At 39.1% G+C, this 16,008-nt stretch overlaps 1 protein-coding gene across 6 annotated transcripts in view; it reads left to right on the top strand.

Annotated features, from left to right (window-relative positions):
- ULK4 (unc-51 like kinase 4) overlaps nucleotides 1–16,008 on the top strand; it is a 593,349-nt gene that overhangs the window by 292,014 nt on the left and 285,327 nt on the right. For all 6 annotated transcript variants that reach the window (XM_049099948.1, XM_049099952.1, XM_049099949.1 and 3 more), the window contains one exon: nucleotides 11,694–11,742. In XM_049099948.1, the coding sequence (XP_048955905.1) occupies nucleotides 11,694–11,742 (49 nt within the window). The remainder of the gene's footprint in view (nucleotides 1–11,693; nucleotides 11,743–16,008) is intronic.

The following is a 16,008-nucleotide window of genomic DNA, read 5'->3' as shown; positions in this document are numbered from 1 at the left end:
GGGCACAAGGGTGCTCTTTTCTTCTACATATTCACCAACGTTTGTTATTTCTAGTCTTTTCGATAAGTCATTCGAACAGGTATGAAGTGATAACTCATTGTGGTTTTGATTTATGTTTCCATAATGATTAATGATGTTGAGCATCTTTTCATGTACCTGTTGACCATCTGTATGTTTTTTTTTGGAAAAATATCTATTCAGATCTTGCCTATTTTTAGTGTGATTTCTAATAATTATTTTCTATAATCAGGAAAAAACTCTTATTTGTTAAAAACACACCTACTCATTTGGGCTAGTGGTTCTTATCAAACATTAGCATTAATGATAATCCATCACTCATCTTGGTGGTTTTGAGAGTCTGCGAGGTAGCCTGCAGTTCAGTGGCTTCAAGTTAATCATCATTCTATATTGTTTGTTAGTACCATAGTATCACATATTGATCTTAGAAATAACTCCTGAAATAAGCTTGGAGAGTTACTCAGTGTAATACAAGTATAACTTATAGAAAGTGGAACTGAACCTAAGGTCAAAACATCCAGGAGGTTGAGTAGGGTGTTAAGGTGTTCTTTCTAATTTTCTTCCATTCCATTCACTGACATCTTTGCTTCCTGCATTCTGTGAACATTGACACCACTGGGTGTTTTTTTTTTTTTTTTTTCCTGTCAACCCTCTAAATGTTGGTGTGCTTTGGGTTTCTACCCTCAGTCTACTTCTACTTGTCGCTCATTTTTCAGAACTTAATTCATTTTCTAATCCAAAGCAAGTTTACCCTCTATATATTATAGTGCCTTAGAGCAGTTAACATTATGAACTCAGAAATTAATTAGCTATGTTACTTGGATAAGGTTCAATCTTAGTTTCCGTCTCTATAGAACGAGGTGACTCATTCCTACATCATGGTAAGGATTGGGTGAGAGGTAAGGTGCTGATTATACCCAGTGTGTGATGTGTAGTAGTTTCCATGAGATTGCTTGTTGTGATGGGAATTGTTCCGGTGGTGGTCATCGTGGTGGCCCCAGGTAGGACAGATCAAGCACCTGGAGTCATTCTGTATTTCTTGTATCCTCTTTCTCTCCTGCATCCAGTAGATTTTGAAATCCTATTGATACAACCTCATTGATCTCTCTTATTTTTCTTTTCCAATTTACACCTGCTTTGGTGCTTATCTCTTCTTATTTTGAGAGTAGTCATTATCAGCTAACTGATCTTCCTGTTCCCAGTCCTTTTTGTTTCCAGTCCATCCTCCTCACTGTAACCTGAATAACCATTGTAAAAATATAAAACTGGAAATGACCTAATTTTGCCTAATCAGGCTCATAGTAGCAGCTAGTCACCCAGAGTAGGGCTTGGCAAACTTTCTCTAAAAGGCCAGATAGTAAATATTTTAGGCATTGCCGGCCACATGGGCCATGTGGCAACTACTCAGCCCTAGTGTTGCATTGTAAAAGCAGCCTGAGATAATATATAAATGAATGAGCATGGCTGTGTTTTAAGAAAACTTTATGAACACTGAAAATTGAAATTCATGCAGTTTCAAATGTCATGAAACATTCTTTTGATTTTTTTCTGCAAGCATTTAGAAATGTAACAACCATGTGTATGTTTTGGGCCATAGAAATGATGGTGACCAGCAAGATTTGGCTTGCAGGCTGGAGTTGACCAACCCACATCCAGGGGATAAGTTTTAAGCTCCTCAGCATGGCTGACAAGATCTTTTGTGATCTGCTCTGGTTTATTCCTCCAGCCTGATTTTTAATTCTCTTCTCTTCACTCCTTCTACTACTGCAACAAATGTGCCTGTTCACTTGCTTTTCACTTCCTATAATGAGCTCTTTGTTATGCTGTTCTCTTTGCTCAGGGCATAATTCATCCCTACCTGTCCTCCTCCTCTCCCTGCATCTATTCTCTGCCTGTCAATAACCTACTCCTCCTTTAGGGTTCAACTCAAGAAGTACCTGTACTGTGGGGTGTGATCTAAGCCGCCCCGGTCAATATCTCTGCCTACCTCCTTGTCACTTGACCAATTTACTTCCTCGTATCTCAGTTTCTCATGTGAAAAAATTCATCATCATCATCATATTACCTGACTCTTAGGATTTTTTGTTGTTGTTGTTGTTAGGATCCAGTGAGTTACCACATGTACACCTGTGGGAACCAAGTTCCACATGGTAACTGTGTGTACTGTTGTCATTGTTGATTCACTTAGAAGCCTTTGTTAGGCTTCTTAGGCAGAAAAGACTATAGCTGACCCCTGAACAACATGGGTTTGAACTGTGTAGGCCTACTCAGGTGGATTGTTTCCTATAAACACAGTACAGTACTGTAAATGTATTTTTCCATCCTTATGATCTCCTTAACATTTTTTTCTCTAGCTTACTTTATTGTAAGAATGTAGTGTATAATCATATAATATACAAAGTATGTGCTAATGGGCTGTTTATGTTATTGGTAAGGCTTCAGATCAACTGTAGGCTATTAGTAGTTAAGTTTTGGGGGAGTCAGAAGTTACACATGGATTTTTTTTTTTTAACTGCAGGGAGTCAGCGCCCCTACCCCATGTGTTACTCAAGGGTCAGTTGTATTTCTGTTGTCACTCCTGTACTTTTTTTTTTAAAAGATTTTAGGTAATCTCTACACCCATCGTGGGGCTGGAACTTACAACTCCTGATCAAGAGTCGCTTGCTTTACTGACTGAGCCAGCCAGGCGCACCCCTTCTATACCCTTTATAGACATCTCTCCTAGCATTTATAATACCTGATATAACTCTAACTTAGCTTAATGCATGGCACCTAATGGATACTCAGTACATTAATGAGTGTGTGAAAGAAAAGAGAGACAGATCTTAACCTGACTTTAAGTAGATTCCAAAAAAAACCTCTTACATTTCATTAAGTAACAGGACAAAAAAGGACCATGGAAAATAGGTAGGTTCATTAAATTGAAAAGAATTTAAGGACTTTTATACAATTTTTTTTTTCTTTTTTATAGTGCTAGGCTCACATCTGTAGCAGAAAAGAGATGCTGGCCACATGTGAAATCTGGTGGTCCCCTTAGGGACTTGTCTCTGGTTTGTGCCCTTGCCAGTCCTTTATCTCACTTATCTTACTGATAGTGGTTTTTTCGATTAGTCCCCTCCCTGCTCTGGTGCAAGAAGCCACATGCTTCTTATCTGGAGTGCAGATCTAGAGCTATGTGACCAGACAATCATGTCTTGGGAAGAGTACCAAGGATTCAAAGGATTATTAGAGAAAAGGAACCAGCTGCAGAGCCACAGTCTTCAGAAAGACAAAGGGTCAGGGCCCAGGACCCAGGCAGAGCAGAAAGGATGTGGGGACAAAGGAACCAAAGCCCTGGGCTGGTGAACAAGAATGTTGTTGCCTGTGTGGGGACAGTTAGTGTAAGGCCCTGGACAAACTGTGACCTTCGGGCACTGGTAGCACCTGGAGTTAGAGGGAGGCAGGGAGATTTTTGCACATGGGGTCCACATACCGTGTGGAGGTCCTTTGGGGCACAGCTCTTCCATCTCACCTTCTGTACTTTCTGTGGTGGAGGTAGGCTGGGGCCTTGTTCAACAGATGTGGGGCATCACAGGCTTATATTGTGTATCCACTGAGGTAATGGATGAAAAGCATTTGGCACAGTGGTTGATATAATGTACAGTTTTAAATGTATATAAATCTCCTTTCTATTGGAAAATATTTGCTTTGTGCTTAACCACAGTTTCTTACTGAAATTCCTATCTTTTTCATGCTCTTTGAGGCAATGGGAGGTTCTGCATGTGGGAGGTACATTCTGGAATAGCTTTGTATTTTAACTTAATTTTGAGACTTTCTCAGCAAAAGAAGCAGTCAGCTTTATAAGTTGAATTAAGTTATTTTTATGTTGTAGATGTTTTTTGCCCACTGGGGTATAAACTTCTTCAAGGAAGAGGTATAATGCTTGTCCCTACGAAGGACTCTTTGGGTCTTTGTAAAATGACCAGATCTAAAAATGTTTTGGCCAGAGATGCTAAAATTTCAACCCTGCCCCTTTCTTGTGAAAAATACCTCCTTAGATGTGTACCCTTGGTAAGACTTCTGCAATTCTGTGCAAGAGGATTAGCAAGCATTGCAGGCAAGGGCAAACATTTCAAGGAGAAACATTACAAATATTCCTGCTTTCAGGCTAGACATAATATCATGCCATAGCTACACATTATAAAACCATTTCTTTTTGAAGCTGATTCACTGGACCAATAATTTGAAATTCAGCTTGATGTTAAAGATGGTCTAACATCTTTTTTTTTTTTTAATTTAAAATGATTGCTGTTGGTCCACTAGGCTGGCAAATTATGTAAGTCATAAGAAATGAAAAAGCTTTGTTTGTAGTCTAGTCCTCAGTTATAAACAAATAGTAACTCTTAAACTCCTAACCAGCATTGTTGAAGTTTTAAAAAGTCCAGCATCTATTTAGGGTTTCTAGATAAGTTGACCAGAAACAGCTTATTCAAAGAACTCAATATGAATTATTCCTTTAAAAAGGAGGTAAGAGGATGCCTGGGTGGCTTTGTGGTTGAGCATCTGTCTTTGGTTCAGGTCATGATCCCAGGATCCTGAGATCGAGTCCCTCAACTCTCTGCCTGTGTCTCTGCCTCTGTGTGTCTCTCATGAATAAATGAATAAAATCTTTAAAAAAAAAAAAAAGATGAGGCGAGTGGAATGGATGGAATTTCCAGGTGGCCTTCCAGATTCCCAGAAGGTGTTACTCAGTGGAGCAGTAATTTAGTGCTGCTGTGAAGGAACATTTCAGATGTAATTAAGGTCCCAAACTAATGGACCTTAAAATATGAAGATCATCCAGATGAGCTTACTAATCATAGGAGTGATTAGGAGTGGCCTAGAGGTCAGAGACTGGGGTGTCAAAGAGATTTGAAGCTCAAGGATTTTACATGAAGGAGAGTCCGCTTGCTGGCTTTACAGATGGAAGAATCCATTTACCAAGGAATGTGAGCAGCCTGTAGGGTCTGAGAGGGACCCATGGCTGGTAGCCAACAAGGAAAGACAGCCCACAGTCCTACAGCTGCAAGGAACTGCATTCTGTCAACAAAAGAATGTGATTAAAAACATATCCCATTGTCACCCAGCCTCCAAAGAGGAAGTTGGCATCACTGACACCTTAGTTCCAGATTTATGGTCCTCTGAGCAGGTAACCCAGCCATGCAGAGCTAGATTTCTGACCAACAGGACTTTGAATTAATGAAGGAATGGGTATCACTTCACAACACTGAGTTTGTGCTAATTTGTTATTCAGCAATAGAAAACAAATATGAGGCCTGAGTTATGACTCCTTTGGATTGCTGTAGTAGCCTATTAACTGTTACTATTAACTGTTAACCAGTCTCTCTGGTTCTAAACTAACTTACACTAACTGTGGAGAAGAAACAGTTTTTAAAATTTCATTGTGCTGTGGACCAGTGCTGTGGCAGATTGAGTCTTACAAAAAATGATTACAAAAAAATCTCCCATCCTTCATGCTCTTTGTCTACTTCCCCATCAGGAGATGACTGTTTCTCCTCCACTCCAGGCTGAGCTGACCTTAAAGACTGGCTTGTTAGCCATTTAGAATGCAGTGGAAGTGATACTGTGTGTCCCAAGGCTGAGGGTGAAAAGCCCAGGCAGTTTCCACCTGGTTGTCTAGGAATGCTCCCTCTTGGCACCCAGCTGCTATGCTTGAGAGGCCAGGCCATTTGGAGAGGGTGGCAGCAGGTGGTCTCTGGGCAGAATTAATTGAGCCTTTTCTGAGTCACCCCATATGACATGTGAGCAAAGAAACCTACAGATCAACTGATGAATTACTGAACTCCACATCTGAAACTAATGATGTATTATATGTTGGCTAGTTGAATTTAAATAAATAAAAAAGTCTGCAGATGCCTCCAGCCCCCCTACTGTTCTAGCCAACGCCAACCTTTGTATCTTCACAGCTGCCATCAGCAAATGAGGACAGGTCATCCTCAGCATGCCCTGTCCAAATCCATGACCCAAATAATTCACTAGCATCATAAAGTAGTCATTGCTTTATGACACTAAGTTTAGAATAGTTTGTTATGCCACAAAAGATAACCAGGAAACATATTTTTATAAAATATTATAAAAGTCAAATCTGAAGAAGATACTCAGAATATAAGCAGAAGTCATACAGTGTCACTTTTGCACTACACTGTTGGTCAAAACCATTACAAACCTGCCCAGCCTCACGGAGAGATGACACAGATCCCACAACTCAGAGAGGGGAGTCAAAGAATTTGGGAGCCATAAAGCAAAACCAAACCAAACCAAACAAAAAGCCCCAAAACAAACAAAAACCAAAACTTTCAATATTGAAATAATTTTATCCCTACAGAAAAGTTATAAAGGTAGTACAAAGAATTTCCATATGCCTTTCACCCTGCTTCCACGAATGTTAACAACTTGTTATCAAAACCAAGAAATTAACATTGATACAATAATATTAACTAAGCTGCAGATCTTATTCTGATTTTGTCAGTTTTCCCACTAATGTCTTTTCTCTAGTCTGGGGTCTGATCTAGGGTTCTACACTGCATTTAGTCTTCTTACCTAATAGGAATCCCTCTGAGTTAGGGACAGCTCCTCATTCTTCCCTTGCCTTTTATAGCATTAACACTGTTGAAGTGCACTGGGTAGTTACTTTGTAAGATGCCGCTCAATTTGAGTTTGGTGGTTTTTTTTTTTCATGATTAGATTGAGGTTTGTAGTTTTGGCAAAAGTACCTCCAAAGCAATGGTGTGTCCTCCTCAGTGCATGATATCAGGGTGTGTGTGATGTCATTGTCTTATTTCTGGTGATGTGAAACATGCTCCCTTGGTTAAGATGGTGTCTGCCATGTTTCTCCACTGTAAATTTCTTTGTGGGGAACTATTTTGCAGCTATATGCAAATATCCCATGTTTCATCATATTTTGGTGGAGTCATGTTTTAAACTGCTGCAAAGTTCAAATTTCTTATCATCAGACCCAACAGACAGAAACAATCTTTCCAGTTTGGGTAGTTGTCTTGTCACAGACCTGTGAGAGTGTGCAGGCTGGTTCTGGTCTGCAGACCATCCTTTGAGTAGGAATGTTCTGGACTGTACTCCTTCCCCTGCTCATTTTACACATTACTGTCTGATTGGAGCTTGAACAGTAAATCCTACTGTGTCATTCTCTGCTTAAAATCTTTCATCAGATCCCTGTAACCTGTGGGTAAAACCTAGACTTCTTGGTATGGCGTCCAAGGTTACATCATTCTGCTCCATCTTTCACGTCATCCTTTTACTTCTCAGGCTGTGCCATTCCCCCTGCTCACCCTCTCAGTATAGGGCCAATTCTTTCAACGCTTGTGAACACCTCTTCTTCCTGGTCTAGGCTTGTTGGTTTTTCTCCGGATTGGTTCCCTTATCACCTGTTATCTCTGCTAGAACTTACTTCTGTTTGTACAGTCTTCAGAGTCTCTTAAGCTATTTGACTCCCAAGTTTGAAGGTATGGATTTTGAGTTTATAAGATTAGCCCATGGCAAATACTTAATAGGGTTAGTAATAGTTTGAGTGCTGAGATAGATTTCAGGAAAAAAAATCTCCAGGGCTAAGTAAGATTTATATGACAACATGAATTGTTGAAATGCAGGGACAGTAGATGGAGAAGCCCTTTGGAGGGATGAACAGTGTCCCCAATGGATAGGGCTGACTGTGGAGATGGAGGATCTTGGTTTCTGGTGCTTGCTTGCTACATGGGCAGGTAAAAACCAGAAGCAGGCAAGCAAACCTGACACTGCAGTGCCATGACCAAACCTGGTGTCTCCTTAGACCCATTTAATCACTGTTGGGGCTGCTTTCCTTGTCTTCCAAACCTGAGCCCAAGGCAGGCAGAGACTTTCCTTTCCCTCCCTGTACCTCCTCCTGGCTCCTCTTTTCCCTGAATAAATAGCAGTATGGTAGCATTTTATTTAGTTATTTTTAATTCTTATTCTTGGTTCAACTCAAGATAGTCTTTATGTTTCAAAGGAAAGTTTAAAAAATGTTAACAGTGGTTTGAAATGAAGCCCAACTCACTTCTGAACAGAAACAGAGGAATCTCCCTGTTCCTACTTTTCCTACCTAAATTGCATCTAGTTATTTGTATCTGTCACTAGATATACTTTATATTTAGACTGAATTATGAAGCATCAGTAAATAAAACTTTTAGAAAGTTTCCCAACACTGGGGCACTTGGGTGGCTCAGTCGGCTAAGCATCTGCCTTCAGCTCAGGTTATTATCCGGGGATCCTGGGACCAGAACTCCTTGTCCTGCTTCCTGCTCAGTGGGGAGCCCGCTTCTCCCTCTCCCTCTGCTCCTTGTCTCCGACCCCGTTCTACTCACTGGTACTTGTTCTCTCTTTCAAATAAATAATTGTTTAAAAAATCTTAAAAAAGAAGTTTCCCAACACTGAGAGCAACGATTACTTTAGGCACAGGAGGGAGTTAGAATGCCAATAATGTCTCCTAAAGACATTTCTAAGTGTATTCAATTCTAATTCAAACAACACCCTTTTTGTTAATAATATAAACCACAGATATATAAAATCCCAGTGAATCTTATGAATCAAAATTTTGTAAGGAAGACTCCTTAGCAGCATACAATCGATTATTAAATTGTATCATTAAAGGAAAGAAAAAATCAAGACCCCCTCCTGCCAAATGTCAAGTGGTCCTATGTTGGGGAGTGCAGGGTATTTCAGTTTCCATCTGGAATTACTTAAAAACAGTGTGCTTAGATGGCTAACAAAGAATAGTATACTGTGATGTAGTTAATATCTTCATAGTCCTTTGAAGTTGAGGGATAATTTCAGAAAGGTCTCTTGTTGGTTTTGGTTTAAAAAAAAAAATCCAGAAAAATCCAGATAAATCTTTTTACTTCTTGTCCTCAGGCTGTCCATAAACACGTAGACATTTTATATTATTTTAGAGTGTAGGGTATAACAGGCTGATGTAGTAAAATGATGCTGGTGATTTAAAATCATGGTGGCCAGCCACTGAAGAGAGCCCAAAAATAAGATAGTCTTTTGCAAAAGTCTACTCCAATAATTTAAGACTTACTGCCTGAATAATTCCCTGAGACTCAGCCACATCAGCTTTCTTTGGAGGTAAGCCTTGTCCTCCCTGCTCTACAGAGGCCTGAGCACTGGGGCTGCTCTCCAGAGTACAAATCAAAGGAAGAGAGCTCTGAGAAGATTGTTCTGTTACTCAGAGCACATCAAGGGTTTGATCATCGGAAACCCGAGCCACTAATTGGGCCAACTGTGGTATGAGAGGAGGTGGTTAAAAGAAGGAGAGAGATTTTTAAAAATCAAAGTTTAAGAGCATATTGAAGGCAAATATTGTCTCCAAAGCAATCTAAAATTGGGGATTTCAGATATCTTTGACCCATGTAAGAAAAATGCATTTTATATCAGCACCCAGTATGAATCTATAAACCTAAAACCAAAACAAAAATGTCGTGGAACCATACTGCGTGTGACAGGACAGTTTTGGATATTCTCTATTTCATTATTTTAATTAAGAAAATGCTAGTCAATACCCAGTGAATTCATGTCATTGTGCACTTATTGGTCATTTCCCAGTCTGAAAAAACACTGCCTTAACTCATTGTAAACATTTGCAGTTGTCCTTGTACCATACTTGCTTTAGAGGTTGGTTTGTTTGGTTTTTGAATTTGCACTTAGTTTATGAATCATTGAAAATGTCATAGAAATGCTGTTTTTTTTTTTTAACTGAAATTGCTTTTACTTAGCTCGAGTTCCCTTTTCATTTACCAGATGTAGTTCTGAATTATGTCCTGTCAAAGGACATTCACAGTTTTAGAAAATTGTGAAGCCTGGCATGCTAGAGCTGAGAGTTGAAGGGGCCTGAAGAGGTAGTCCAAGCCAGCCTGCTCATCATGCAGAAGCCCTGGATAAGGATTAGTTGTAATTCATAAGAATGAATTATAGAAGTTTCTACAGTCATGTCCTAGCAGTAGAGTTTATTTAAAAATACTGTCACGAGGGTGCTGGTGTTGTGAGTGGGTGCTTCTGGATCTGAATGTTGAGGGAGAGTGTAGAAGAAGCAGCTCTCATTTCTAGGTACCATGGGAGAAGAAGTGGAGCCCATGTCCTGGGAACTTTCTTGGCTGGGGTGCCAAGAACTAGGGCAACTCTCAGATGTCATTTCCGTCCGGACCTAGTAAGAGTATATATCGTAAAATTTTAGAGAGCCAATTTAGGGAAAGAGATGGTCAACATCTTGGGAGCTGAGGAAGATGACTGGGAATGTGCTGGCCTGAGCTTGTACTATGTTTTTAGTCTGTACTTTTCTGGTCCTGCCCTAGGCCTGTGGTGTAAGGAGCTTCAGCCTCTCATTTGAACCTTCAAGTTGCCCAGGAAAGTGAGAGACTGTAAATAAATTTAATATTTGTAGTCAAAACCTTATCCCCTAATATATTGGAACTACAGAAATAATCATATTTATTTCTGCTAGATACTGAGGGGCTTTCTAAGCACTCCCTGCAGTCTTTGAGACTTCTTGCCATACCTCACTTTCTCTTAACACATATTTATTAACACTGTGATCTATTTTTGGCAAGTCTCATAGGCTTTTCTTTTATCAGTGTATTATCATAGACAAACAAGCTCTAGAGAGGCCCGATGACAAATTCCCTTCCTATCCATCTGGCATTTTCTGTGAAATAGACAAACTGTACATACCCGCAATGAAGGCAGCATGCTTAAGTGCTATTGTTTATCATACAAAGTAAATGCTAATAAAATGAAGGAATCTGATTTATTTTTAAAACAGACCAGGAATCAGCAAATTATAACTTATGGGTCAGATATAGCACATCCTTGATTTTGTAAATAAAATTTTATTAGAACCACTGCCATGCTTTTCAATTATGTATTATTTATGCCTGCTTTTACAAGGTAGTGACAGAGTTAAGTGGTTGCTGTAGAGACTGTGTAGCCCAGGAAAGCCTAAAATCTTTGCCATCTGACCCTTTACAGAAAAAGGTTTACTGCCCTGGACTGAAAGGATATCTAGGGACTGAAGTATTGTTTTTAGTAAGAATTGTTGAGGCTATTTTCTCTTAAGTTGGATGAAAACAATCTTCTGTCACAATAAATAATAATTCATAACTAATGTGGATGAGAGAAAGTTCCCAAAGTCTATTGGGTGATTGGGGTCTACTGTTTTTTTAAAAATATAAAAGATTAGAAATCATTTTACATTCATTCATTAATACTGAGAAGATAGCTAATGAGGCATATATGAGAGATTACAGTGTGGCACGCTTCTAATTTAACTGTGCAGTGAAGGCTGGTCACATGATTTCAGCTGGCATTGTCTAGTCTCATAGTCTTTATAATAATTGTGAATTTTAATTAATTTTTACATTTATAAATGTCAATCTACTTAAGATTATACTTGCTACAGATCAGTAAGGCTAAGCTAATAGTCACTTGAAAGAGCCCCATATTTCTTGTATTTAATAGATGTAGTTCAGTGTATTAAAAATGAGTATTTAATCATCTGGTTTTTAGTTCACAGAATTTAAGTAATAAAACATGGGGCTGCGGTGCTCCTTGATCAGGGTAGTTTAAAGAGTTATCTAATGTGTGGTTATCTTTTTATTTCTTTTTAACAGACTTGTGGAAGAGAGCAAACTGATCCCACTCATTTTTGAAGTAATTCTGGTAAGAAGGGAAATGTGTATCTGGAATTCAAGTGACACTTAAAAAACTTTAAGGTTTTGACCATGTTGTGGGGTTGGGTTCTAACCCTAACTCTATCCAGAAGGATTCTGTGCCCTTTATCATCTTACTTCACCTTATCAGGTCCCTGTTTCTCTATCTGAGCTCTCATCCAGCTCTGAAATTGTATAGAAACACTGTTTAATGGCCTGCCCTCTTTTCACAAACTCTTTATCTGAGGTTGGTTTGTGCAGAAGGGCAGAAGGATGACTGCTGCACTTCAGTATGAATTTTCTGATGAAGCCCTCTGACTTGGTAGTCACTGGGTCACATCAGCAGTTTTGTGCTTATGGTCAGAAAGTTATGTTCTTTAGAATGTAGAAGAGCTTAACTTCCATACATCATTTTTTCCCCTATGTATAGAATGCTATGCAATTGAAAACCGTCTGTTAAAGAAAACCTTTCTTCTATGGTTCCTATGTATAGAGGGTAAAATGGGATTGCAGAGTTGACTTTTCTCCCTTCTGATGAATCCCTGCTTATAGCAAAGGCAGGTTTGAGAAGTAGGCTAGAAATTAAGTTGGTATTTAAAGCAACAGAGTGCCCTTAGCTGAAGAACTGTTCTCTTGTACCTGGGTCAGCTATTTCCCTTCACTAAAAGCTTTCTGTATATAGCTAACTTAGAGCACAAGGGACAGAGGAGGGGACACTTCCCCAGCCAGATTGGCCTAACCTACGTTGGTCTTCAGTGGAGCAGTAACCCTAGTCTGATAATTGTACCCATGGAAAATTAGCTTTACTTAATCATCCTGAAATATTATTAATCTACAGGTTGCTTGTGTGTTGATATGGCTAAATGGTGCAGGTGAATCTTTTCCTTCCAGGAGTGTGGGTTGGGTTTGCAGAGCTATATGGTTTGGATGGATGCAGGGGTGGGGGTGGGTGGTATTCCCAAGGCATGCTCTGGTGACAACAAGATGACACAGAGCTGCTGTGCTGGTGAAATGTGCAAGGTTTGAGCCTGGATTGAATTGCTTCAAATAGTAAGGGAATTTTATGAGCAGTATCAGAAGAAGAAATAGAGAAAATGAGAGGAAGACACATGGAGTTGGAGAGCTATCTGATAGGGATTTTCAGCTTTGCCAAGTGGCCTGTGTGTCTCCCCGTTTTCATAGGGTATATGTGACTTGTGACATTGCATTTGTTTTAGAGGACAGTGGGTACAGTAAACTGCCTGGTTTGGGATTGGTTGGGCATGGGGCAAGAGTGAAAGCTGGCCAAACCCAGCCACATCAGGCTTGCATTTGTAGAGACCAGTGCTGAAGACATGGAGAGCACTTGAGCTAGAACAGGCCTTAAGAGGGGGCCCCTTGCTGTGTCGGGGTGTTTTTAACCTATTCAGGTCAGTACAGCTCCTTTTATAACTGATGAAAAATTCTCATCCTACCTTTGGCAATCACCTTGGAGTCTCAAATCTGCATATAGGAAATTCCTTCTTGAGGGTTACCAAGATTCCTCTGTGCTTCATTAATCTTTGTATAATGACTACCTTCATATTTTACAAACCATGGTAAATGTTTAATTTAATTGGTTAATGCCATGATATAGACCTTTGTCATGTGTTGGAGCTGTCAGAGAGAGTGGGTAGAGGTGACAACTACTCTCCAGGTGAGGATCTCAGCCAGTCCTGAGCCCTATGACCTCCCAGGCATGACTGGGATGATACTTGCCCTCTAACCAGAACAGCTCGACACTCAAGTTTCTTGTAGGATAAAATTTTTTTTAAAAAGGTCCTGCTGCAAAAAAAAAAAAAAAAGTTAATAAAACAGTTGGAAATCACTGCTTTTGGGAACAAATCTTTGGTGTCCTTGAAGAACATTATTAAATCCCTTTTCTTCTTTTGTCTTTCTTGAGTTGAATAATCTCAACTTTCCCCTCTGTATAAATACATTTTTTAATCAATTGAATCTGTTATCCTGTGAACAATTACCTTGTCCTTTCTAAATTTTTGTCACTGAGCAAGGCATGAAACAGCATTTTAGTAATTCTGTGATGCACTTTTTTTTTTTTTTTTTTTTCAGATTTTACCATTTCTGAAACTGGGATGTACTTTTCAAATCACTGGCATTTTACAATTGCTTTCAGCCAGGTGACCTGCTTGTCATTGCCTTAACTGATTCATTTCACTTTTCTTTTTCTTTTTATAAATACCCAAGAGTGATGCATTATAAAAATATATGTCTGAATATGTCTAAAAGGGCTCTTTCAATAAAAATAAAATGAACTTTCTGAGTAACAAGAAATCATGTCATAGTTTAATTGGCAGCATTTTTCTTTCTTAGGGCTTAATAAAATAATGATGCATCTTAGAACTGAAGGATTCCTAGTTTCAGGGAAATACAGTATATACTTCAGTTAGGTTTGGTTCCTATGCTCAAGGCCCTATGTGGTATCTACATACATGTAGCAGCTTCTTGGCAGCAGTTTGATCAGAAAAGACATAATGAAAAGATTGTTCGGGGTCCTGCATATTGGCTACTGCTTGTTTTCTAGCCACCCATTAAAAAAAGCAAAAGCTGGTGGTCCATTGTGATCTCCTGATGACTTTTTTTCTCTCCTCTTAGCCCATAACTGTTTTCCAGCTTCTTTTGATGTACTTAAAGCCTGATATGGGCTTTATAACTTCCTCCTTTTCTAGAGTTCCTCAAAGAATGTTCTCTTACCAGCAGTGCATTCTTTCTTACATGTTTTGCAGTAAGAAAGTAAATGTTTCTCATCTGATGGGTAGGAATTGCAGGCAGCTTCTGTCTTTTCTGTAGGCCTGGAGGGAAGTGAAGCTGTAAGAAGCAGAACTGTGAATTTGATATCCTATTTATATAAAAATAACCATGTGCAAACCTTAAGCATGTAGAGCAAAGAACTTTAAGTATGGATCAAACTGGTCAAGATACTGTACAGAGCTATAGTGATTAGAACAGTATGGTACTGACCTAAGAATAGACAGACAGTACTGATGGAACAGAATAGGAAGCCCTTATAGAGCTTCCTATAAGGATACTCTTATGGTCAATCTATGACAAAGGAGGCAAGAACATACAGTGGGAAAGAAACAATCTCTTCAGTGAATGGCGTTGGGAGAACTGGACAGCTACATGCAAAAGAATGAAACTGGACTACTTTCTCACACCATACACAAAAATAAAATGGAATCAAGACCTGTGAGACTTGAAACCACAAAAGTCTTAGAACACAGGCACTAATTTCTTTGACATCAGCCATAGCAACATTTTTCTAGATATGTCTTATCAGGCAAGTGAAACAAAAGCAAAAATAAACTACTGGGACTGTACCAAAATAAAAAGCTTTGCACAGCAAAAGAAACCACCAACAAAACAGAAAGACAAAGCTACTGAAAGGGAGAGTACATCTGAAAACATATATCTGGTAAGCGGTTAATACTCAAAATATGTAAAGAACCCATACAACTCAACACCAAAAACCCAAACAATCCAATTAAAAAAATGAGGAGAAGACCTGAGCAGACATTTCTCCACAGAAGACATACAGATGGCCAACAGACACGTGAAAAGATGCTCAACATCATTAATAATCAGGGAAATGCGAGTGAAAACCACAATGAAATACCACCTCACACCTGTCAGAACAGCGAGAATGAAAAGAAATAACAAGTGTTGGCAAGGATGTGGAGAAAACAGAACCTTCATGCACTCGGTAGAAATGTAAATTGATGCAGCCACTGTGGAAAACAGTATAGAGATTCCTCAAAAAATTAACAATAGAAATACCATATGATCCAGTAATTCCACTAATTGGAATTTACCCAAAGAAAAAGAAAACACTTTGAAAAGATACATGCATCCCTACGTTTATCCAAGCGTTATACAGTAGCCAGGATATGGAAGCAACCCTAGTGATAGATGAATGGATGATGAACATATATAAACACACACACACAGGAATATTAACTATAGAAAGGATAAGATCTTGCCATTTGCAACAACATGGGTGGGGTCTAGACAATATTATGTTAAGTGAGATAAGTTAGAGAAAGACAAAGATCACATGATTTCACTTCTTTGTGGAATCTAGAAAACAAATAGACAAAAAGCCAAATCAGATCTATAAATACAGAAGACAAACTGATAGTTGCCAGGGTTGAGGAGGATGGGCAAAATGGGTAAAGGGATGTGGGTGGTATGGGCTTCCAATTATGGAATGAAAAAGTCATGAGAATAAAAGGCACCGACA

This window comes from Canis lupus, chromosome 23, assembly GCF_003254725.2.
Source record: "Canis lupus dingo isolate Sandy chromosome 23, ASM325472v2, whole genome shotgun sequence".
Lineage (NCBI taxonomy): Eukaryota > Metazoa > Chordata > Mammalia > Carnivora > Canidae > Canis > Canis lupus.
This window is presented reverse-complemented; position numbering and strand designations above follow the sequence as displayed.